Below are 25,215 nucleotides of genomic sequence, written 5' to 3'. Positions count from 1 at the left end.
GAAACAGGAGGTGCAGGGGGTGGCAAGGCCCCGGCCCCTGAATGTGTCTATTCAAGGACTCTCTTGAGTGTGGAGCAGGTACAGTGTGTGCCCAGGCTGACAGGGCCTTCCTCCGGCTGGAGCCCAGGTTGGGGTGAATACAGTGGCCCCTGGGTGAGGCCACAAGATTCGTCAACCCAAATTTTCCCGCGTTGTGGGACCCCACCTGTTGAACTACCCCCCACCTAACAGCCATGCTTAAGGGCCATAAAGCAGATTGGCTAAGGTTTAAAATGATTACCGATGAAAGAGTTCAGACATTTCAGGACAGGCTACAAGTTCAAGGTCTCTTTTGAACAAACTCTTAGTGCAGAAACAAGGTGATTGTTAAACAATACGATGAGGTCAGATCTTCTGGACAAATGTTATTTCCTTCCACTCTGAGCATAAGGTCAGGACACCATGCTCACGGCCGTCTTCTGTAGGAGCAGGAGCAGGAGCAGCTGTAGCTTCTTCCCCTTCTTCCCCTCAGACTGTCCCTGAATCTGGCAGAAGGGCTGTTGTTACCGAAGGGGAACTGTGGCCCAGTTCTTACAAAACTACCTACTGTGTGAAGGGAAATCAGACTACTTTCAGCAGGGAAGCCCATGGAGATACTCAAGCTATTTGGGTACTAGTGTGATTCACCTAGTTGTTCTTGTCAGACCTCTGTGTGACCAGTGGTGACATGTATGTGCTGTCCTGTCTGCATCATGGTGCCTCTGCTCCTTCGGTGCTCCCATCCACAAGAATGTAGCTTTTGTGGACATGGCCATCGTTCCATCTAAGCCAAGGAAATGATGCTGAAGACAGCAGCACCTTCCTCTATACTGCTTGAACCTTTGTCTGATTCGGGGCCTTCCTACCTGCTGCTGCTGCTTTTTCTTCTTTTTAAGATTTATTTATTTGAGAAAGAGAGAGAGAGCATGTGCTGGAGCTGGGGAGTGGAGGGCAGAGGGAGAGGGAGAAGCAAACTCCCCACTGAGCAGGGAGCCTGATGCGGGGCTCTATCCCAGGATCCTGAGATCATGACCTGAGCCAAAGGCAGATGCCACCCAATGGAGCCACCCATCTGCTTCTAATGTAGGTACTTTGGAGCCATATTTAAAGAGGATCATTGTGTCTTCAAGAACCACAACCTCAAGACCAATGAAAAGCTAGGTTCACATTTAATGTCTGTGGCAAGTTGCTTGTATTCCAGGGACTAATTCCATGGCCCTAAAACCTCTGGTTGACAACTACCACCTGAGTTTTAATCTTTGGCCAGCAGCCCCTTTCACCCACACTGCTGAGTATCTGGGAAAACTGGGACATAAAATCTGTGGAGAGCTGCCGAGTCCATGTGCGGTGGTAGACCTAAGTCTACCCAAGACCAAAGTTCTTCCTGATTTTTTGCTATTGATAAGTCTTCATGAATGTCTGTTCCATGCTCTGCCTTTTCTCACCAGTGTTTTGGATAATCTCTGTCCAGATCACCAGCAACCCCATTGGTTTAAAGGTGATGGAGACCTTCAGAACCTCCTATGGATTCAGACTTCCTACCAACCACCAGAAAACTCTTCTGTCTAGCCCCTGTCCTTCAGGAGACATACCTGGGGACAGACAAGTGATTGGGCGGGCAGGTGTGGCTTCATGCTCTCAGCAAGGGTGAATGTGGTACCCTTTCTGGGAATCACATTTTCTTAGCCACATCCAATGAGCCCCTGAAGAATGTGGCATGTTTCTTAGCCCCGTTTCACCCACGTGACTGTGACTGGGTGACCAAGGGCTTGGGGAGATACCAGGAGAGAAAAGATGTTTCATCTGTAGACGTTGTCAGTCCGCCTGCACCTCATTTCAACACCTCTCTTCTCGTCTCTGTCCCTCTCTCCTCCTTCCTCTCCTGCTCTTTCTGTTTTTAATCACTTTAGGGACCAAAAGCAGAGGGCAACAACTAGACGGCAGACTTTCTCATGTGCTTCTCCTCTTGATGCTATCTAGTGGGGGAGAGGGAGGTTGTCCAGTAAGATAGGCTGCCAGAGCTCTCTGACCCTCTGTTCTTCTACCTCCTCCCCAAGCTTTCTTTTACAACTCCTATGAAGTTCAAAAGAAGACAGACCCAAGACTGTGGGATTGAAGCACCGAGGTGGGTGTGAGTCCCAGAGGGCAGGGATTATTCATTGCCTCGTTACATGTAGTGCTCTTCTAGGCTCATCCTATCCCAGTACCACAACACACACACACACGCTGGCCTCCTCAATGTGCCCACATTTCCAAGAAACCTCAGATATTTCATGAGCATTAGCCTGGAGAGGAGGGTAAAGAATGTAACAGAAGCAAGATTCTATTAGGAACTAAAATTCTTTTAAATGATTACTTTAAAATGAAGTAAAATAAATAAAAAGGATGAGTGCACAGCTCTAAGAAGTTTACGTACATCACCCTTATTTTTGGAATAATGTGAAGACTTTTTTACTATGAAGGTTTGAAAAGATGATAATCCCAGCTGGGTAAATTTTTTAGTATGATAAAACCAGCTATAATAATATGTGGGGCAACAGTTGTACGTAATATTTTTAGAACATAAACCTCTTCTATGCTCAGAAAAGGATGCAGGGACTGTCCTTTCCATCTCGATGACTAAGTTAGCCATCTTGATTCTTCTCTAATGTCATTCGAGAACAGGTTGGAGATGTCAAAAATAACTGAGATGCATTATTTTAGATGGTGTCTGTTGTATTTAAGATCTTATTTAAAAAACACTGAGTCAATTGCAAAAGAATTGAGAATATCATCAACTTTTCAGACAGGTTTTTTGGTTTTGTCTTTTTAGTATGTTTCCAGTGTCTCCCTGTTTAACTGGCTTAACTCAAGGCAACAGCCCAGGAGCAAATGTAATGGCTGTCTAACGTTTTCACTTTTTCTGCTCCCTGGGAAGCAAAATCAGGTAATATTTTTTAAGGGAATCTGCTAAAATTTGCACATACACTTAATTCTGCTAAGCTTGCCCAGACCTGAATTGGATGAAGGGAGAGGACAGAACAGACCTTTTGTGGAAAGTTGCATTACTAAAGTGGTGGCATTTTTGTCAAGATTTTCAGGTTAAGAAGCTGAATATATATTTAAGGAAAGAAAAAATATCATATATTACCTGCGCTTCACGGACATCTGGATGTTTGAAAAATTTAAGCTATTTAAAGCTGTTACCTATTCTTTCATGTGCTTACTAGTGCTGCTCGTCAAATATTTCTGGCTCACGTCTAGGCACAAGGGTGGTTGACTTTTCCCATCCTCTTTACATTAAGCATAGCTGTGTGACTTGCTCTGGTGAATGAGTCTTGAGCAGCTCTGTATGTCACCCTTGGGAGAAAGCTGCATAGGCTAGCAAACAGTTTGTCAGCCCCTCTCTTTCCCTGCTGTGACAACCAGGTGGGGAGGTTCTGTGAGCCTTGTTCCTAGAGTTAAGAGACATGACACCATGTTTCTCGCCTGTCCTCTAAGCCTGTAACCCACACGAATTCATAGCATGAATCAAAAATAAGCTTTTGTTACTTTAAGGCATGCAGATTTGGAAGTGAGATTGTGACTGCAACATAATCTGGCCTAGCATGATGGAACCATCGTTTATAGTTTTTCTATGTGTTAGGTGTTCATTAGGAGTTGTACATCTTGATATAGGCCATTATTTTTTGACATTTGTTTCTTGCCTAGTTCTTGATCGTATTGTTTCTGAGAGTTAAATTGACTTCAGATATTTGGGAACTAAGTAGTGTAAAAGCTTGCATGATCACATATAGATTTTAATGTGAATTTGCTCTTTCGTATATACATTTAGCTTACATTTTATTAGATTCTGTGTCATATTCACTGGAAACCTATTGGTCCATCTCCTCCATAGTATTACATTACACACTGCTGAAAGAGAAAGTGCTGCATGTAACTCACCTGTTTTCTTATGGTACAAATTCTAGAAATACATATTTCATGGAAACTCAATAAACTTTTACTGAAATGATAATGAGGATGATAGTTGTTGAGGAAGATAGGATTTCAAGATGTGGTCATGCTTCAGAAACATGCATATTCACTGGGGCTATAAAGCAGTTTGTTTATACAAATTATTTATTGCCTATGTGTTCTGATACCTGAAAATCAGAAGTTAGTTTCAAAGCACATAGCTCACAGCATGTGGTATCTGTACACAATGGAATATTACTCAGCTATGAAAAAGAACAAAATCTTGCCATTTGCAACAACTTGGATGGAACTAGAGGGTATTATGCTAAGCAAAGTAAGTCAGAGAAAGACCAATACCATATGATTTCACTCATATGTGGAGTTTAAGAAACAAAACAAGTGGGCCAAGGGGGAAAGAAAGGGACAAACCAAGAAACAGACTCCTAGCTACAGAGAACACATGGCTGGTCAGCAGAGGGAGGTGGGTGGGGGGTGGAGGGCACAGGTGATGGAGATGAAGGAGTGCCCCGTCATGATGGACACTGGGTGATATATGGAAGTGTTGAATCACTCCGTTATGCACCTGAAACAATATTACACTATACGTTACCTGGCATTTATATAAAAACATAAAAAAATCAGTGTATAGAAACACAAAAGGATGAGATAATTATGAGGATTAGAAGAAATTGTTGTTTCTAGGGGGGCAATGGTAGGTTGACACATTTTAGAGATTATTTACTGGTTATCTTTCTCAGTGGGAATTCTTTGAGGGAAATATATTTCAGCCTTCAGAGTAAAACCTTTGCTGACTCAGAATGCATTGTTTTTCTTTTCTTACCCTATGATTTTATTTCCATTTTTTCTGGCACAAGAAGACAGGTCTTGAAGTGAAAATGTTGAAAATCATGATAGGTCTGAGGATATTAGAAAAAATTTTAATGTATATTTCCTTATAAGATTTTGGTGATTAGATGGCCTTTTTGGCATTCCTAACTGTTCTCACCATATTCCCTAAATTAGCACCTACAGAACTTAATTCAGTGCATATTTTCATTCGACATGAAATCTAATTATGGCTATTAAATCTTTAATAACATTTTTTAAGTTTTGGTATATTTATGATAGAAGCATCTCTAGTCATTCAGAGGCATTTTTTTTCCTGCACACATGTACATGGTGTTCATGAAATGAATGGTGACAATGAATACACAATTAGAATGACTTACTAAAATCATGGTAAACATGGTTGATTAATTTGTTCATTTGGTAGATGTTTACTAAATAGCTATATTTTAGAAACCATGGTAAGCATTATGAATACAGAGATGAAAAATCATGGTCCCATTCTAAAAAAGCTGACATCACAGTTGTGGATACATCTTGATTATAAATGAAAGCCTGTAGTAAAAAGGTATGAAAAGTGCTGTTGAGGCAGAACAGAGGAAATGGTTAATTCTGCTAAAAACCAATGGAAGGACTCTGGAGGGTTCCATAGACCAAGTATTATTGGATTTGGACATTTACTAAAATATTTCATCACTTTGCTCTAATTAAAATATTAGAATTATGGAGGATTTTATCACCAGATACTTTTTTAAAAATTTGAGTATAGTTGACACACAGTGTTACATTAGTTTCAGGTATTCAGCGGAGTGATTTGATGGGTTTATACATGGTGCTGTGCTGACCACAGTGTAGCTGCCCGTTGCATTGCTGTATTCCTCATGTTCTTTTAATTCCCTTCACTTACTCATTCCTTACTGGAGGCCTCTATCTCCCGCTCCTCTTCACCCATTTTACCCACCTTCCCTCCCCTTCCGCTCTGGCAACCAATAGCCCTCTATATTTATAGTTCTGCTTCTGCTTTTTGTTTGTTTATTCATTTTTTTAAGATTCCACTTATGATTTGAATCATAAGGTATTTGTCTTTCTCTGACTTACTTTCACTTAGCATAAGACCCTCTAGGTCCGTCCGTGTTGCCTCAAATGGCACAATCCCATCTTTTCTATGGCTTGTAATATTCTAGGGTGTATATATCCTATGTTTTCCTTATCTTTTCACCTACTGATGGACACTTAGGTTGCCTTTATGTCTTGACTCTGTAAATAATGCTGCAGTAAACATTCATGTGCATATATTTTTTGAATTAGTATTTTCCTTTGCCTTCGGTAAATACCCAACAGTGGAACTATTGGATCATATGGGGTTTCTATCTTTGAGTGTTTGAGGATCCTTCATACTGTTTTCTGCAGTGGCTGCACCAATACACATTCCCATCAACAGTGCATGAGGGTTCCTCTTTCTCCACATCCTCATCAGCACTTGTTACTTCTTGTCTTTTTTATTTGGGCCGTTCTTACAGGTGTGAGGTGGTATCTCATTGTAGGTTCGATTTGGATTTCCCTGATGATGAGTGATGATGAGCATTTTTTCATGGGTGTATTGACCGTCTATATGTTTTTTTTGGGGGAAAGTGTTTCATGCAGTCCTCTGCCCATTTTTATATCAGATTATTTGGGTTCTTTAGTGTTCGGTTGTGGGAGTTCTTTATATTTTTTGGATATTAACCCCTTATTACTTATATCATTTGCAAAGTATCCAATAGTATACCACCATATACTTTAGATAATTAGAGTACTTTCCTCTGAAAATTAGTTGTGCCTAGTTTTTATACTGTGCTTTATGCTTTGGAAATTTGGGGATTTTACCCAGGGGTAAATACTTAATCTATTTAACAAAAGCAATGAATATTCAGAATGGATGCTGACAATAAAATTAGAATAGGGTCTGAAAAAACTCTGGTAGTATCTGTTAAGTCTTTTTTTTTTTTTTTAAAAGATTTTATTTATTTATTTGACAGAGAGAGATCACAAGTAGGCAGAGAGGCAGGCAGAGAGAGAGAGAGGAGGAAGCAGGCTCCCTGCTGAGCAGAGAGCCCGATGCGGGACTCAATCCCAGGACTCTGAGATCATGACCTGAGCCGAAGGCAGCGGCTTAACCCACTGAGCCACCCAGGCACCCAAGTCTTTAATTGTAAGATTATGTATGGGTTTCTTCACTTCAGCTTCTCATCTCTCAAACATAAGCAATATTGGAAGTTTGAAGGAAACAAGAGAGTGGATTTGTACAAGGTCATTATTTGGAAATTGGTCAGGCAAAATACTGGCAGTTTTTTGTTTGTTTGTGTGTGGTGTGTGGTGTGTGTGTGTGTGTGTGTGTGTGTAGTATAATTGTTCTGTATTCCAGTTGTTCCCAATTTCAATGATCATCTATGGTGATAACGTTGATGAACAGCCCTAGAGTGATGACTGTGTTTGACGGTAGCTGTTTGCAAACTCTGCTGTGATTACACTCAGTTGTCTAATTGCTTAATTTATTGATGTTCTGCTGACATGTTTTCAGCAACATTTGTGATTGCACATAACTAATGATTTCTCTTCTGGCTCATTATCATATGTTTGCATTTGATTTGTCTGCTGGTTGCAGGTGGAAACAATAGGTGATGCCTACTGTGTTGCTGCAGGACTCCACCGGAAAAGCCTCTGCCACGCCAAGCCCATCGCTCTGATGGCCCTCAAGATGATGGAGCTTTCAGAAGAGGTGTTGACACCTGATGGAAGACCAATTCAGGTAACCCTCTCTGCAATTTGATTTGAGTAGTAACATACCTTTTACTGGGAGGGGCAAGACATCCCATTCTGAGTTCTACCTACGTAACTTACACATTAGACAAGTAGATTACTCAAAGATGAGGTTAACTAGAGATAACTCATAGATCCAGGGAAAGAACACAAGGAATGATGTCAGAAATGGGAAAATGTATGTGAAAGGCTCATCACCATTGAGAAAAGAAAGAGCTAAAGGACTAGACCAAGGGAACACTTGTCAGTGACCAACTCAACACTGCCAAGCAAGGATGGTAGTGAGAATCAGAATTGGAGAGATAACCCAAAAAAGCACAAAATGAAGAGGAAAGAAAATGGCAGATCTTATCTTTCAGGTAGTGTACAGGTGTTCCTCATGAAGCCTCTGCACTCAGGGTTACTTCTGCATTTTTTTTTTTTAATGTGGCAGAGCTTGAAGGTTGGAGCCAGTAACTAAGAAAATTTAGAAGTGGTAGATAATTATCTCCAGGTACACTGGACTCCTTTTGGTACTGATGGCTTTCCACAACCTAAGATCTGCCTCAAAGAATGGATGAGGTCACCTGCCTGTAGTCTTGCCAGGACCCCATGGATCCCAAGAGTATTATCACTGTGAACTCTTATAAACCAGAAATTGTGCATTTGGAGAAGTAACCATGAATGTAAGGTGGTCCTTTTATAATAGCTCATCAATCTTGAGTTAAAAATATAGACAAAAGAAAGCCTCAAAATGTGGTACGTTCCTGATTCTGGAGTTATGGCAAATTAGATATTCTGAGTGCCCCTTCTGACTAAAATTATTAAAGTGCTTTTAAAAATGTAAAGAAATATTTAACACTATTTAGCATGTTTAAACCTATTGAGCATCTCTCAAACATAAGCAATATTGGGAAAGAAACATGCCAGTTACCTTATTACATGTGTGAACTGACAAAATCTAAGGGTGAATTTAGAGTAGCTGCTGTCATGAGCTTTGATAACAGGAAACTAAAACAGCACTTTTTTTCTGGAGGAAGTCAGCTTCGATCCCATCTTCAAAGAATTTCCACAGGTAAACACTCTGGGAAATGAATGGCTAATACTAAAAACAAAACAACCCCTTCACCACCACCCCCCAAAAAAACCCCAAACCCACACCTTCTCAAAAGAATTCAAAGTATTATGGTGAGACCGAGTGGGAACAACAGATAAGAAAAACAGTGAAGTGTTGTCAGATATTAAAATTTTCAGAGGAAATCAAAATGACAGTGTTTGATATAATTAAAGAAAAAAAGAAGAATCTTAATAATATGAGGCAGGAACTGTAGATTTGAAAAAGAACCAGAGGACTGCTAAGCCAGCAACATAATACTTCAGAAAGAAAATGGTCAGTGGTTGAGTTTAAAAGTAGACACAGCCAAAGGAAAAATTAGTACTCTGGAAGTGAGAACTGAGGAAATTACCCATAATTAGGTCCAGAGAGTTAAAAATGTAATATAGATAATGTAATACAGATAATATAGATAAAAATATATCTAATATAGATAAAAATGTAATGTAATAGATAAAATGTAATATAGGTAATATTGATAATAAAGATAATGTAAAATATAAAATATGTGGGAGGTATAGAGTACAGAGTGTAAAAATGAATATTCAGTTGGGCTTCCAAATGTAGGTACAGAGGGAATGCATAAAAGGGATTTTTTTCTGGAACAATTAAAAGACATTAATCAGTTCTCAGACACAGTAATCCTAAAGGGATTCTACGAAGGTAAATCATAAGAATTAAAAACTAAACATGCAAACTGAGGGTTGCCGGGGGGAGGGGGTTTGGGAGAAGGGGGTGGGATTATGGACATTGGGGAGGGTATGTGATTTGATGAGTGCTGTGAAGTGTGTAAACCTGGTGATTCACAGACCTGTACCCCTGGGGATAAAAATATATGTTTATAAAAAATAAAAAAAATTAAAGTCAAAAAAAAAAAAAACAAACTAAACATGTCTTGATACTGCCATACTGCATCAGAGAAAGGGGAAGTGACTAAATGACAAAGGTGACATTTTAACTAGGCAAAGGATAGGCTGTTCCAGGAAGGGTTGGGAAGAGCTGGTTATGCACATGCACAGAAGTATTAAAACTGGATCTCTACTTCATGAGTCTGTACATTAAGTAATCCCAGTTGGGTTAATTATGAAGGGTCATACTATTAAACAATAAATCTATAATTTGGAGTTTTTAACTTAGTGGAAGGAATAAATTTTTTCATAAACCACTCTAGTTAAAAGTTATTAAATTGTAAAGGAAAATATATGTAAGTCTTACTACACTAAAGTTAAAACCTTCCTGTTTATCAGATAACACCTTAAAAGGATAAAAATATGATCTCCCTGATATGAGGAAGTGGTGATGCAACATGGGGGCTTAAGTGGGTAGGAGAAGAATCAATGAAACAAGATGGGGTTGGGAGGGAGACAAACCATAAGTGACTCTTAATCTCACAAAACAAACTGAGGGTTGCTGGGGGGAGGGGGGTTGGGAGAAAGGGGGTGGGGTTATGGGCATTGGGGAGGGTATGTGCTTTGGTGAGCGCTGTGAAGTGTGTAAACCTGGCGATTCACAGACCTGTACCCCTGGGGATAAAAATATATGTTTATAAAAAATAAAAAAAATTTTAAAAAAAGATAACCACAGACTAGGAGAATAGTTTAAAAAGATTTTGTTTGTTTATTAGCACAAGTAGGAGGATGGGCAGAGGGTAAAGGTTCCTCGCTGAGCAGGGAGCCCATTGTGGGACTTGATCCCAGAATCTTGGGATCGTGATCTGAGCCAACTGAGTCATCCAGGCACCCCTAGGAGAATATTTTTGCAACATATTTAACCACTTAAAGTATCTTTGCTTAACCTCATGAGTAAGTGAAAGGATGCATACTGATGGCACCCTACTTTCCCACCTACTAGTTTGGTTCAGCTTTGAAGCCATGACCATGCAATTGTCAGCGAGGGTCTGGAGCAGCAGGAAATCATGTACAGCTGGTGGCAGTGTGAATGGTGCTGTGTCCGTGACATTTACTAGGGAAGTTTCATTTGTGCTTTGCCTACCACACAACAATCCCTTCCCTAGGTGTTTGCCTAGGGAAGTAGGAGGAGGTGTGGCAGAAGTCCTAAGAGTGTTCACAGCAGTACTTTGATAGGTGCCTCAAATGGAAATAAGTCAAATAACTGTCCAATAGAGTAGATTGACTGTGATAGATCCATGCCATGTATACCATACAGTTGGGAAAGTGACTACATGGATGGATGTCAGAACTTCCCAGTGAACAAAAGAAGCAAATCATAGAAGAATGCTATAGTATTTTTCCATTTAAGTAAGTTTCAGAACTGGGGGCATTGAAACAATATGTTATTTAGAAATATCCACATCAGTGGGAAGGTGTAAGGGATAAAAAAGTGAATGATTCATACAAATTCAACGTGGTGCTTCCCTCCAAGGGAGAGGAAGAAGATTGGGGCAGGGTTCATTCGGGAGGGTGCAGGCAGGGGTTGAGGACAGAATGACTCCTTTTACCGCTGCTGTGTATACAATACATTTACATTTGGGGATTTTTTTAATGCAGAAAGAGTTTTCTAACCATTCCTATCAGTAGTGAAAATAGGAAAGCATGGAGCATTGAAAAAATAGTTTTACTCCCCTCAGGACGTAATTAACAAGTTATTCGAGTGTGTGCACGACACTTCTCCCATGGGCAGCGAAAACAAACAGGAAGGATACAGCCTCAGATATGCTGCCAGGTCCAAATATACACACTCCAGATTGAATTCCTATCAGTTCTTAAATTTTCAAGAATACTACCTGGGCAGTCTTGCCCAGGGTTGTTTTTCTACGTTGATTTTCTTTTATAGGAGATAGAAGGTTTGTATTGATTCAGCCCTGTCAAAGCAAATTTAAATGACCATAGAGCAAATGGTGTTTCTCATGGGCTCATCCCTATTTTCATTTGCGGGATATAACATTACTCTGTCTTATGAATTAGATAGTCTTATTAAATCAGAAGGGGAAATGTCTATAAAGATTTAATAAGAATGCAGAGAGAGAGTGCAAAATCATAAAACCACCTTAATAATTTTAGCTTCATTACTAATTCATATTATTTGTGTGGTTTGGGATTGTTTTTGGCATATTAATTTGACTTTGAATTGGCTTCTAATTTGGTACCATGGGAACATTTCTAGACTTATTGAAAGAATCTTTTATTAAAAATGCTTGGGCGTGCAGTAGGGTTGTTATGTGATCAGCTGACTGTTTACTTCCAGCTGTGTAAGTTTTAGGCTGTTTAAAATTTAAGCTCTTTGAGCTGCAAGAATTACTCAAAAGAAAACTTCCCCAAACCTCTCATATTTTGAAAAATAAATTGATAATGTTTACATGACTTTATAAACCTTCCAGGCACCCCTCATGACAGGAAATTAGGTACCTGAATTACCATTTATAATTACTCCCAAATGACTGGTAATGTCCTTGAATCACTAACTGTAAAAATGGGTTACTTAAAAATTTTTTGAAAGTGAAAAAAGAACATAATTTCATTTATTCACTTTGTGATACTCAAGCAAATTAGTCTTTATAAATAGTGAAACTCAGAGGCTAGTTATAGACCACAGGTCTATACAGATAGACCACAGGTCTATCTACAAAGCATACAAACATGGTCTATTTATTTAACAAATCTGAAAGACCAGCCAAAGTGATTTTAATTAAGAGTCCTTTTAAAAATGATGATAAGCATTTTTAATACTTTCTCAATACAGTGTTTATTCTATTGGCTGAATTTATAGAAGTGTCAGCATTATTCTTACTCCATTTTTTCCCTCCCTGGAGGAAATCTGATTTTCTTACATCTTCAAGAGTAGACACTTGACAAAAAGTAATACCAAATTTATATTCTTTCTCCTGTGAGCTAGCCATATTGTGATTTTACTAGAAAATTGTATGATTTCATGCTGTTCTTTAGCCTTGTGACCCTAATCTTACCAAAGTATTTTGAATAGTTTTTAAGGCAGAAAGACTAACTTTCATTAATAATTTAGCCACTATTTAATGACTATTACAAAATATTTATCACTGCCTACGCTTTATTCCTTGAAAATGAAAATGTTAATAGGGAAAGAGAAGCTGAACTGAGAATTGAGTAGGAAATGTGATTATATATATTTTGGGAAGACAAGTGGCATTTTCATGACTTAAGGCTTTTGAAGAAGATTGAGTTAGTGTGTCCGACTATCTGGGTTTTACTTTGGGACTTCAGTTTTTAAAAAATATTTTCATCGAATTTTATCATATAGGCACACAGATTCATACCACCCTGAACGCGCCCGATCTCGTCTGATCTTGGAAGCTAAGCAGGGTCGGGCCTGGTTAGTACTTGGATGGGAGGCACACAGATTCAAATTTGCTTCATCCATTTAGAGAACACGGTACATTTTATGTAATGAGGCAATTATACAGAGATGGTGAAAGAGACTTAAAAAAACAATGTATGAACATGTTGACGTGTTGTAATACTAATATGTTTAGCAATCTTAATTGCAGATTAGGGAAATGCTGTGAATCATTTCTAACTGCCTAGTCCAAAAGCAGGAATATTAACACACAATTTACATACAGTTACAATTTGCATGTAATAAAGTAAATTGTACCTCCTTTAAGCTTCAACTTCGTCTTCTAATGAGCTTATAGGATTTCTTGAGATTATGAAATAATTCTCTAATTTTTAAATGCTTATTATTTATAAAGGAAGTCTGATATTGTTACTTTCATATTTGGAGGGATTTATTCTTTGCAGATATTGGGAGTATTAAATTAACCCCATGAGAATAAGGCCCAAGACTGTATTTAGAAAAAAAGAAAAACTATTGATAATTGTTTATGGATAAAATTGTAGTTCGTGCTTTTAACCTGAAGTATGTATACTTACTTGAAATGTTCTACCTCCAGAACTTAACCCTAAGGGGTCAGAAAGAACTAGTTAGGCATTATGTGAATTCACTGTTGGGACACGGAGCCCAACTATTCTCACATCCCACGTTTATGCAGTAGATACCTTTGAAATTACTTTTGATCTTTTAGGTAACGCAAATAGTTATAATTTTAGTAAATGACTGTTTTATTGCGGGAATAATGCACAAAATTACTATAGAAGTTTTTTATAGTACTTACAGTATAGTGATTTTACCGGCGAAATTTATGGCTAAATATATTTGCTAATCTGTTCCGTTCAGTGTATTTATTGGTACTAGAAAGAGGTTTCTGTTTTGTGAAGAATGTGTTTATTCATTGAGAGTTTACCAGTAAATGAGGTGATAATAGAGTCTCCTCCGTCATGTGCTGCTGTTTAATTACTAGAACTCGAGTCTTTATCTTCTGCCCAGGTCCTCTCACTAATACTCCCCTCAGCTGGTTATGAAACTTCTCTGTTCAACCCATCCACTTCACACTTCACGTGACAGCAGTGTGCAGTTGTTTAAGTCCCCACTCATCTGACAAAAATTTTCATACTGTTTTTATTTATATTTCCTTGACTCTGTCAGCTGCAGTTACCTTTAAATTCTTGGCTTGATAAATCTCTTCTCTAGAGTCTTGTGGTCCATTATATTATCTGTCCTTTCACTTAATTTTTGGCCATGTTACATCTCTTCTGTGCCTAAATTATTGATATTTTTTGTTGGAGAGTTAGCGATTGCGTATAAAAATACTGTAGAAATAATTTCCCTCCTGTGGGGAAATTTTCTGTGTTATTCTGGTGTAAAGAGTTGTAGGAGCTCTAACAACAGGGATCAGATGATTTAATGCTTGGATGTATTTTCTGGGGGGGCCAGCTTACTGTGATTCACCTTCTGTTTCTGGTAGCACCCTCCTACCTTTGGTGCTGGCTTTGAGGTCTCATCTCAGAGTATGGCGGGTTTACCAAGCCTTCTCCCTCTCAGTCCTCAGACTCTGGATCTGGTCTCCACGGTTCCGCAAGCCCTGCTGCAGTACCAAATGTCCTGCTCAGTTCCTTAACCCTTCTGAAATCAGAAGATGCCCACAGGAGACAATCACACTGATGTCGCGCTCACTTCTCCTTGACGTTCATTCCCCTCCCTATCTTGGTGTAAGATTCTTTCAGTGCCTTGTGAGCTGACCTGCCAAGGGGTGTTGAGATGATATAACTGCTCTTACTAGAAACAGATGTTCAAAGTCATGTACGTTTTGATCAGTTTTATTTTACTAATAACGATTCATCCTCACTAATCTACATTTGTGCCTATTTCCAACCCACATCACAGATAATATTATTTTTAAACAGAAAAGATAAAAACATCCAACTGTATTTAAACTGTCTGTTGCAGAGTGACGATAAATAAACATCTACTGAAACACTTAACCGTATGCCAGGCAGCACTGATCCAAGGCCTTGCCAGGTAATAGCTCTTCTGAGTCTCAGATCAAGGAGGACTGTATTGCTGTTAGTTCCGTTTTACAGTTGAAAAAAAGAATAAGAAATCTAGCTAACAAGCACTCCTAATTTCTGCGCACCACAGACTTATTAAATGGAAGTGGGGTGAATAAATTTCACGTTGTCTAATTTTTCTTACTGCTTGAGTATCCCATTACCTAATAAATTAGACTTTTCATGGCTGTAGTCAACAGGTGAACTTGTATTAGATGTCCCCTTCAAGAGAATGGAAATGAGTAATGTGTTTTAGAGATATTCCATCCAAAATGATTAATTTTTAAAATTATTAAGTGAGAGAGGTAAGCTCAGTGCTGCGTGCGTGGGCGGGGGATGGCTGTGCTTCCTTCCCTGTTTCAGAAATTAGAATCACCAGCCGGACCGATCAGACATGTCCACCAGCCAATTTACTGCATCCTTTTTTCTGCTTACATTCCCTTTGTTTATTGTGGATTTTAATGCAGAAGACACATATTTCAAAATGTTATATTTACGTTTTTTCACACGGTAGTCTTTGAACTTAAAGGTTGTGTTTTCTGCGCTTACTGGTTATTTCTATATGTTGTGCCAGATATTTGTTTTCATCACAGAATTCTCTTCTGGCGCAATACTGAAGTACTGAGCTGTGATAGCGTATGCTTACTGCCGTACAATCCTCCTACAAAATGTTGGCCTAATGATTTAATAGACACTATTATTTGTGCAATGAGATGGAATTCCCTTACTAGTTGATTTTGGCTTTTATCTTTAATCATGATTGATTCTAATATAATTTAATTAAGACTATTGATAGCCTTTTCAATCTGTGAAAAAAGTAGTTTATCAGGCTCACACTTTGGAAAGTGCTGGTCTTGCTGAAGAGTTTTGTTATGATTTTTGTCAAAGAGATTTTCCAAGGAGTCCTTTTGTGAAAGTATTTGCCTGTTTTCGCTGCGTGAAAAAAATAGCAATAGTAAGTTTGTGAAAGGGAAAACAAAACCAGACAATGGAAGGGAGCGCTAAATTGATTTGCATGAAACTGTGCATAAAAAAATACAAAATTGTGTACCTTGTTTTTGTGTACCAGTCTTCACACCTGCACATTTTCAGAAGAGAAATGCATTCCTTCGTGGAGACATAGTTTAAATGTTTTATAAAGTTGCTGTTAGGTAGTATCACTATGGGGTAAACACTCTTCAAGAGGTTATAATCCGTTTCATTTGCTGTAGGCTGTCTGCAGAGAGCGTGCCTCCCAGGTCAGGTGTGTTTGTACAATGTCCTAAGAGGAGGTTAAAAATTATGTTGGAAAATGCATTCATTTTTTTAAAAAATTTAATAGCAGAATCTTTAATGCATTAACTTTTATATAACACAATTCTTGGTATGTTATGAAACACACTGTCCAGTTTACCTGATAATCATCAGACTTTCTCAGTGAACAAAGTAATGAGTTGATTTAGATTCTGGTGCAATCTTTTTCTTTTTTCTTTTTTTTTAAATTTTATTTTATTTTTAGTTGATTCTTATGTGGTATGTTTAGAAGTGTAGAGCCTCCGAGTAGTTAGGGAGCTCATGTTTTTGTTTATCTGAGTTTTATGGAATGAATACGAATCTTTGTTTGCCAAGTCTTGCCCCTAAGAAAGACACTAATTTGTGATTTTGCCAACCCATTTTGGGGGAGTAAGTTAGCCTATTATATTTTTAGAATATGGTTTCTTTCTCTGGCATTATTAAACAAGAGAGCTTTTGTTATTTATTTATTGCTGCTACAAAAGCTTTTCTTTATTTTTTTCATATGTTCAGTTAGCGACTGTAGAGTCCATAATTAGTCCTTGATGTGGTGTTTATCTTTCACTGCCAATTGAACTTAATTTCTTTTAGAGTTAATTGGGGCATTCACGTATGCCAACACCAGCAGCGCGAATCTTAGAAGACCAAGAATGATGTGAAAGTAGCAAGATGGACTAATGTGTACGAGAGTAACGTGCTCTCTGTGTGCTAACCCCACTATTAGCATGACAAACCAGAAACAGAAATCCTATCTTGAAATCTAATATCTAGCTCCAAATACAAATTTAAAGATTGCTTTGAAGTAATTTTTTTTTCTTCATTTCCAAAACTACAGGAGGTAAAATGGCCTCTGAAACCTGACTCGGGGGAGAGAGTCCGGCCACCTGTAATTTACCGACAAATCGTCACCACATATTGAATTGTGTTGCATATTCTTAAAGGCTTTTATGTTTTTTTTTTTTTTCTGTGACTATACAAACACCCAGAAATAGAGTTTACAGACTTGAAAAGTAAATTCTTTTAAGATGGAATGGACTTTATTCGGTGAAATGAAGTTAGGTGACTTTGTACCATAGACACGCCTGCCTCCGAAATACACAGAAGAGACTTGGGAAGTCCTAGGAAACATCTCCCATCGTGTTTAACTCACTTTGATTTTGCATTTTCCTGTTCTGGCCAGAAAGGCAACTAATCCTGAATCGCCTGAGTTGCAAATCTGGTAGGAACCATTCAGTGTGTCAGGAACGCTTTGAAAAAATCTGTTGTGCCTTGTGTTGAAGCCATGTCCGGCATATGTTAATTGTCTGGGTCACCACTATAGTATTCCTTATTTGGAGCGTGGTTTCCTAGCAACTCTTGCTTTTTCCTAATGGCTGAATTGATTTCTGCACATTTGTAATGCTTCCCACTGCATCAGAAATTGTCACCTTGTGTATAAATGTTACAACAGCAAATTTACACGTAGTGTCCATTCTAAGAAATTATTCTGCTTTATCATTTGCCTTTAATGTGCTCATTCAAAGGTTAATCCGACCATAAAAAATAGATTTAGGGGTGCCTGGGTGGCTCAGTGGGTTAAGCCTCTGCCTTCGGCTCAGGTCATGATCTCAGGGTTCTGGGATCGAGTCCCGCATCGGGTTCTCTGCTCAGCAGAGAGACTGCTTCCTTCTCTCTCTCTCTGCCTGCCTCTCTGCCTACTTGTGATCTCTCTCTGTCAAATAAATAAATAAAATCTTTAAAAAAAATAGATTTAGTAAAACCTGTTGAATTCAGATTGCAGTCTTTGGGGGACATATGGTGGTTCTGATGGCAATGTCCAAAATACTTGCAAATAGTTCCTAGCAGGGGGCCTTGGTGAGGTTGAAGGAACAGAGTAATTCTGATGGTCAAATGACCGGTAATCAGCAGGTTGCTGGGAACATAGGCCTAGACTCTGCTCTGAATGTCTCAGGAGCTGAAAGCCTTTTTCTTTGGAGGCAGTCTGCAGTTGGCTAATTCTGTGTGGTCCTGGCTGGAGCATTGCCAGGAGTAACTTTTATTCGTGTTCAACAAATGTTTTCTGAATACTTATTATTTTCTGGACCACTGGTTAGGCACTGGGGATGTAAGGGCGATTAAGCCAGATATGGCCCTGACCCTCCCAGAAACTACAGGCTATGGAACCCACACCTATAAGTGAATGACTGGGTTACTGAGTGGAAACAGACACGTGGATTTTTCACAGTACTGTTTCCATCTTGAGTGAGCACTTTTTGTCAGGTTCTTGAAAATATTTGGCAAAGACTTAAATCCTTCTTAGAATATTCAAGCTATTGTTGCTGTACATTCGGACCTACATTATTGTAGTGGCTGTAGATTTTGTATGGACCTACAGAAGTGGAGTAGAAAGACAATGAAAACCAAGTATGTGCTGGAAGCTTGTTGATAGTTTATGTACCGTCTCATTCAGTCTATGCACCAGTCCTGTGAAGCTCCCAGGTACAGTTTTTATATATTTTAAAGATGAAATAAAATGTCAGGGGCTAAAGAATCTGTGTATGATCCCGGAAAAAATAACCTATGTATTGTATGTCTTTCATACAACATCATCTTCAGACTTCATGCCAGAGGCTTTATACATAATTCATCCCTTTTAATCCTGCCCACACCCAAAACCCTGCCACATACATTTAATTCTTTAATCTTATTTTACATTTAAAGAATTTGAGACTCAGAAGTTGACATGATTTGGGCACCCGGGTGGCTCAGTGGGTGAAGCGTCTGCCTTCGGCTCAGGTCATGATCTCAGGGTCCTGGGGTCAAGTCCCACGTTGGGCTCCATGCTCAGCGGGGAGCCTGCTTCTCCCTCTGCCTGCTGCTCTGCCTACTGGTGCTCTCTGTCTATCAAATAAATAAATAGATAGAACTTTATATGATTTGGCCAAGATAATGCAGCTGGTCAATTGCAGAACTAAATTTGAACATGAATCTGTCTGCTTTGGAAAAAAAAAGAAAAAAAAGAAATCCTTGAACTTCTTTATACCAAACTGGCCAGAACCTCACCAGAATGCCGACTGCAACCCTGTGATCTCAGCATTCATCAGGAGTTGCCTCTCACCGAGCACAGACTATGCGCCTGGCATTATGTGGAGCTAGAGTGTGTGCATGCTTACTCTTTCTCTCATCTGTCTGTACACATACATGTTTGCATGTACATGTGTGTGACTTACGTGTGTGCGTGTGTGTTACAACCATGCCTTCATATCTGTGATATAGACAGATAGTGAATATTATCAGGGAAGCCCTACAACAATCACAGACCATGAATAAGATGCCATCCTTATTTACAAATGAGAAAACCGGGCCTCAGGATAAGGGACTTACTGTCAAATAAGAGTAAATAGGTAAAAAGAGTAGATTCCGAATTAGAATTTAAATCTATTTGACTTCGAAGTCCACAATCTTTACCCATCTCCCTCCACTGCCTCTACAATATAATGAGTATGATTTTCTAATCTTACGACTAAGCTAATAACTGTAATTTCCCTTGGGGAAAAAAAAATACTGCTTTTCTGTCTTCCTTAAGAAATGTTCAGATCCGGAAGCAGTGCAATGACTTGAAAGCGTTCTAATTTGGGGTAAACTCTATTGCCTATAACTGTCCATGAAGATGGCGAAATAATGAGGATAATTATGTCTGCATTTAAAAATAGGGAGCCAAAAGTTGGTAGTTCTATAAAATTTCAAAATCTCTGGAGGAAAAATTAATTTTGGAATAATATTGAAATATGAACTTCTGTAATATTAGCTTCTTCTGAAAAAAAAAAAAAATGTGATCTCTTCTTTGCGGCAATATAAGAATACCAAACCAGTAAAACAGAAATTTAAGACCATAGTAGAGAGTCCAAAAGAAATATTGTTCTTTAAGACATATTCTTTTCCATGGGGCGCCTGGGTGGCTCAGTCATTAAGCGTCTGCCTTTCTTTGGCTCAGGTCGTGATCTCAGGATCCTGGGATCGTGCCCTGCAAGAAGTCTACTTCTCCCTCTCCCACCCCCCCCTGCTTGGATCCCTCTCTTGCTGTGTCTCTCTCTGCCAAATAAATAATTTTAAAAATCTTAAAAAAAAAAAAAACATTTTCCAGATGGTATCAGTTGATTCTTTTGTATATTAAGTTATCCAAGATCACTTTTTTATATTTACGATAACCAAAGCACTGACGGGAAGTGGAAAAAATGTAGTAAAATGGTTTGATCACCCAGCCAGCAAGCATTTACTGAATGTCTCTCATGTACAAGACTACATAATCGAGTTGCAGACTCCATGGTGGGAGTGCCAAATACTAATCAACTTTTTTCTTGGCTCTCATTAAGTAAAAATTCTGTCTACACAATACCATAACATCTGGTCACTTAAATCCATTCAGTCAAAAATGCAATCAGCCGCCCAGATTTTCAGACTCTAGGATTCCATTCAACTTGTTTGCTTTAATTATTAGTTTATCTGAAAGTGATGTTAAGTAGTCAGTCGCCTGCATGTAGTTATTTTAACGTGCTTGGCAAGCAGCTCACCTCAGGAAAGGTGCAGACATGGAAGAGAGAAAAAGCAAGTCCTGCTTCTTGGGAACCGGTGCACAGACCCGTGTAGTGTTCTCTGCTGTCTATTCTGTTTCTCATGAGGTCGTTTTCCCCGTCCCTAGCCCACGTGACCCCGGGGACCCCCCACACCACCACCACCATGTTCCCTTTCTCTGCCCATTTCATAAAAGTGCTTGTCATTCTCCCTTGGGGTCTGTTAGAATTACTTACACGAAGTAATATCGTAATGACTAATGTGCATAAAATTGTTGAGACCGGTTCACTTAGGAAATGGGGCTTTTTCCACCTTTCACCTTGAAGTTGTAGATTTGCCTAAACTTTGTACATATGGGTATGCATTACTTTATGCGTTCGTTTTTACTGTCCTTCGTAGTTACCAGGCAGTGCTAACACAGACTGCTTTTCTTTCCTTCTTTATAGGTATCTGTAATCTTAAAAGCATAAATATAGTTTCAAAATGAAGAAAGCACAGATGTTCATTGATGTATTCCGTTCATAAGGAGTCATCAGTGGATCATGCCTAAAACTGAACAGAGTAGAAAAATTTTATTGGCTAGAAATGAGGAGGAACATCAAATCTTTGGCAAAATTGTGCACAGGCATTTGGCCAGGAAAATGAGGGCGGGCAAAGTAATGGTCATAAAAGAAAGCAAAGCGGGCAGAAATGAATATCCGCCGAATTGACTTACAGATCATCACTATACATTTTAAATGGGAAGGAATTGATGCCAGTTAAAATGTTTTCATAGGAATACAATTAGAAATGTAAAGTATTAGAATCAGTTTAACTGTTATATAAAGAATAGATCAAGGCATTACATTTACTTAATGGCAGTTAGTTCAGAAAATAATTCTTCGTGACAAACTTTCAGCATTGGTAAATTGCTGCCTTCATTTGTTGTATTTCTTTGCGGGCATCCAGATGCCTCAAACTCGAACTGTCTTATTAGTCATAGGACTTATTTGATGTTCGAGACATCTATGCTCAGTAAATGGAATTAAATTTTACCAAGGGGGGGAAGGGGCAAGTAGAGACTTTAGTCCTTATGATAGTGAGAGCCGCTCTCTCGTCTTCGTTTGTCCCGATGTCGCTTCCTATCTCTGACCCTTCATCGTACAAGTCACTCTACTTTTATGTTTGCACATCTTTTGCCACGTCACTTACCTGGTGTACAGGTGGATGCACTGACTTTTGGTGTTTGCGTGAATGTAGAGTTGTCTCCATTTCTCGGACCTTCTCACATTCCTCTGTTGTTTCCTAAGTGTTTGTGTCAGAATCACATCTTCTTCAAGTGCTCACTGTATCCCAGGCTCGTATTTCACCCGCTTCAGGCAGAAATTAGTAAGGATACTATCAGAAATATAGTGAAACAAGGTAGAACTTGTTCATCATGCTGACCTTGAGAATTATTATGGGGTTACGATCCAGTGTGATGATGTCTGTGCATGAGACAGAACATTCTGTACTGTATGGAAACCATTCTACTCTAGCTATGCTATTATAGCAAGCAATAGCCAAACATTATTGCCTATAAATGTTCTTTTCCATTTCTTTATTTTTAACTCTAAGTTATGAAAATGCTTATTATTTTATGATTAAGAAAGCATGCTCAGGGAAGCAGGAGTCATACAAGCCATGTCCTCTGTTGGGAGTCTGAGCACAATATATTGGCCACAAGCAACAAAGACAAAGCTTCCTTTTAAGGTGAGTGCTTCAAGGGTTGTTTATGACTTCAAATATTTGCTCCCGAATCACTGATCCTTATTTTCAGTTGGATGAGTTAGTAGGGCATTAATAGGTTAGTATTTTGATTTGCAAAATTATTGAAAGTGAACGCTTCTCTCCAGCTCTCTGGCATTATCCAAATGGCCAATTAATGCCAGATTCTAGAGCCAAATACATTTGTCTGAAGATTCCAGATGTTTTCCGATGTGCTTCTGCCGTCTGGTAAAACCATACAATATTAATTTAATTTCAGCTTTTTGGCTTTACTAAGCTAGAGATAAAATGACTTTCTTCCTCCCTCCCTTCCTTCTTTCCTTCCTTTTTTCCTTTCTTCTAATCTACTTTAGCCAGAACCAACCAGAGATCATTTACAAAAGGATAATTATATGGGTGCTTAGGAAATTTGGTTATGAATAATTAACGATTGGTAATTTTTGATTTTAAAAATTAGGAACTTTGAAGGACAGTTCTCTCATTCTACAGGCAATAAAACAGGTATAAAAAATTAGGTAACTAGTTAGCAGTGGGATCTCAACATCTGAGAATTACCAAGAAAGCTAATGAAGAAAAATAAGGCCAGACGGAAGCAGGAGAAATAATTTTTCAGTTTCTGCTTTTTGTCCCAGCAACGGCTCATTGTGTTAGAAGAAATATCACTTGGAGTCTTTTTGACTTTTAGAGGTTATTACATTAAAGAAGTAAGAAACATTATATAAAGCTGTGTCAGGAAGTTCAGTTATTTTGACCTCTTGAGTGTCATCTCTGTCTATTAACAGAATAGTCCCATTTTTACCATTTCACTTAATTCTTGTAAAAACTATTTCCTCCTAGTTCCTGGGTCTTCCTTCTGTGAGAGACTCTCATTATGATTTTGGGGGCAACTATTCCTGCAGAACTCGGTCAAAGTTGACAACTCGATTTCTTCTTTTAACCTTCAGCTTTTCCTACTGTTAGGCTGGGTCAGTTGTTAGTTTGCAAAACACCAGTACATGAGTACCCTTCTGAGTCCCCCATGCCCCTTCCGTCTCCTCTCTAACAACGCATTTATTTTTGAAAATAGTAGAGTGTCGTGTTGAGTCTTGGGGTGTGAACATTTGTCATATGTCTTATGTCTTATATTTGTTGTCACCTTCAAATTTACCGAAGAAATTCAGTACAGAACAATTATTTTTAGACACTTTACCTAATCAAGTTGCAAATACTAGGAACTTATTAGAAGAAGCTATTCTAAGGAAAAATGATGACATTTAAAAAACATGAGCTCACATGAATGGTAATTCTACATTAGCCTGTTGTTAGAACCCGCCTTAGAAAGCCACATACAGCCTTGCCTGGAGCTGCTCTAATTCCTGGCATTCCGCCCTATCACAGTCTCTTGTTCTCCCGCCATTTTGTGTCCCCCATTCCCACTGAGCACCGTGACCTCCAAGCTTCATCCATTCAGAACTTTTCAGTCTATAATTTGTCTTCTGGCTGTTTGTCCTCTGTGTTAGTTTGCTGCGGCTGCCGTCACAAAGCACCACAAATTGGGTGTCTTAAAATACCAGCACTTTATTGTCTCACACTTTTGAGGCTAGAAATCTGAAATCAAGGCATTGACAGGGCCAGGAAGTCCCTCTGACGACACTCGGAAAAGGTCCCGTCTGTAGTCCTTTGGCCCGTGACAGCGTAGCTGCAAGTCTCCACATGTGTTCTCCCTGATTGCCTGTTGGACTGTGTCCAAGTCTCTTCTTTTTATCAGAGCATCAGTCTTTCTGGATTGGAGGACCCCACCCTACTCCAGTATGACCTCTTCTTAACCACTTCCATGTGCAATGACCCTATTTCCTACATTATATTACATTCTGAGGTACTGGGGTTTAGAACTTCAACATATGAATTTGGTGGGACACAGTCCAACCCATCCATAACCACCGGAATGAGCCAGGATGCCATCGTCCCATAGCGCACTCAATGATGGTCCTAACAGCCTTCTAGTTTTTATCCCCCCCTTTTTTAATCCCCCTTCTTTGTCCCCCTCACACTGGACTACCAGCATATACCATTCTGGGTCTGGAATTAATGAGCATTTTTTGAGAAAATGACACACTCATGGTAATTAAATATTCATTACAAATGCGCACCTTTGAATGCATTTGGTCCCTAAATTTTCCGGGATATTATTTTACTATCCCTTCTCGGTGACTCTTGCTGACATTTTTAAATCTTTAAAAGGGGTTGTCTCTTACCCCTTGCCATTTTGATTCTCAATAGACTCTCGCTGTCCCAATTGAATGAATTGTTGGAAAACGAATGATTTTACCTTTGCTTCCATACTGCTCTCCAGTCATTTGTTCAAGTGTTTTCTCCTTTGCTTCTTTCATCTCTCCTCCTCAGCTGATCCCCATGTGTCAGCAAAATTTCTTCTATCATTAATCTGAAATTTTCATTTTCTTTGAAAGCTTTCCTAACTATGCCGTATTCTGCTCTTCTGTTTGTGACCAAACAACAACAAAGCCATTCAGTTGGCTCTTGATTTCCTGTCAGATAAGGACTGTATCCTCATCAGTACCTCCAGTCTGTCCCCCG

At 38.9% G+C, this 25,215-nt stretch overlaps 1 protein-coding gene across 2 annotated transcripts in view; it reads left to right on the top strand.

The window, feature by feature from the left end:
* Positions 1-25,215, top strand: part of GUCY1A2 (guanylate cyclase 1 soluble subunit alpha 2) — a 332,057-nt gene that overhangs the window by 196,137 nt on the left and 110,705 nt on the right. For both annotated transcript variants that reach the window (XM_059179573.1, XM_059179572.1), the window contains exon 6: positions 7,445-7,588. In XM_059179573.1, the coding sequence (XP_059035556.1) occupies positions 7,445-7,588 (144 nt within the window). The remainder of the gene's footprint in view (positions 1-7,444; positions 7,589-25,215) is intronic.

Source organism: Mustela lutreola, chromosome 1 (assembly GCF_030435805.1).
Source record: "Mustela lutreola isolate mMusLut2 chromosome 1, mMusLut2.pri, whole genome shotgun sequence".
Lineage (NCBI taxonomy): Eukaryota > Metazoa > Chordata > Mammalia > Carnivora > Mustelidae > Mustela > Mustela lutreola.
Note: the sequence above shows the minus strand (reverse complement) of the source record. Positions and strands in the feature narration are given on the sequence as shown.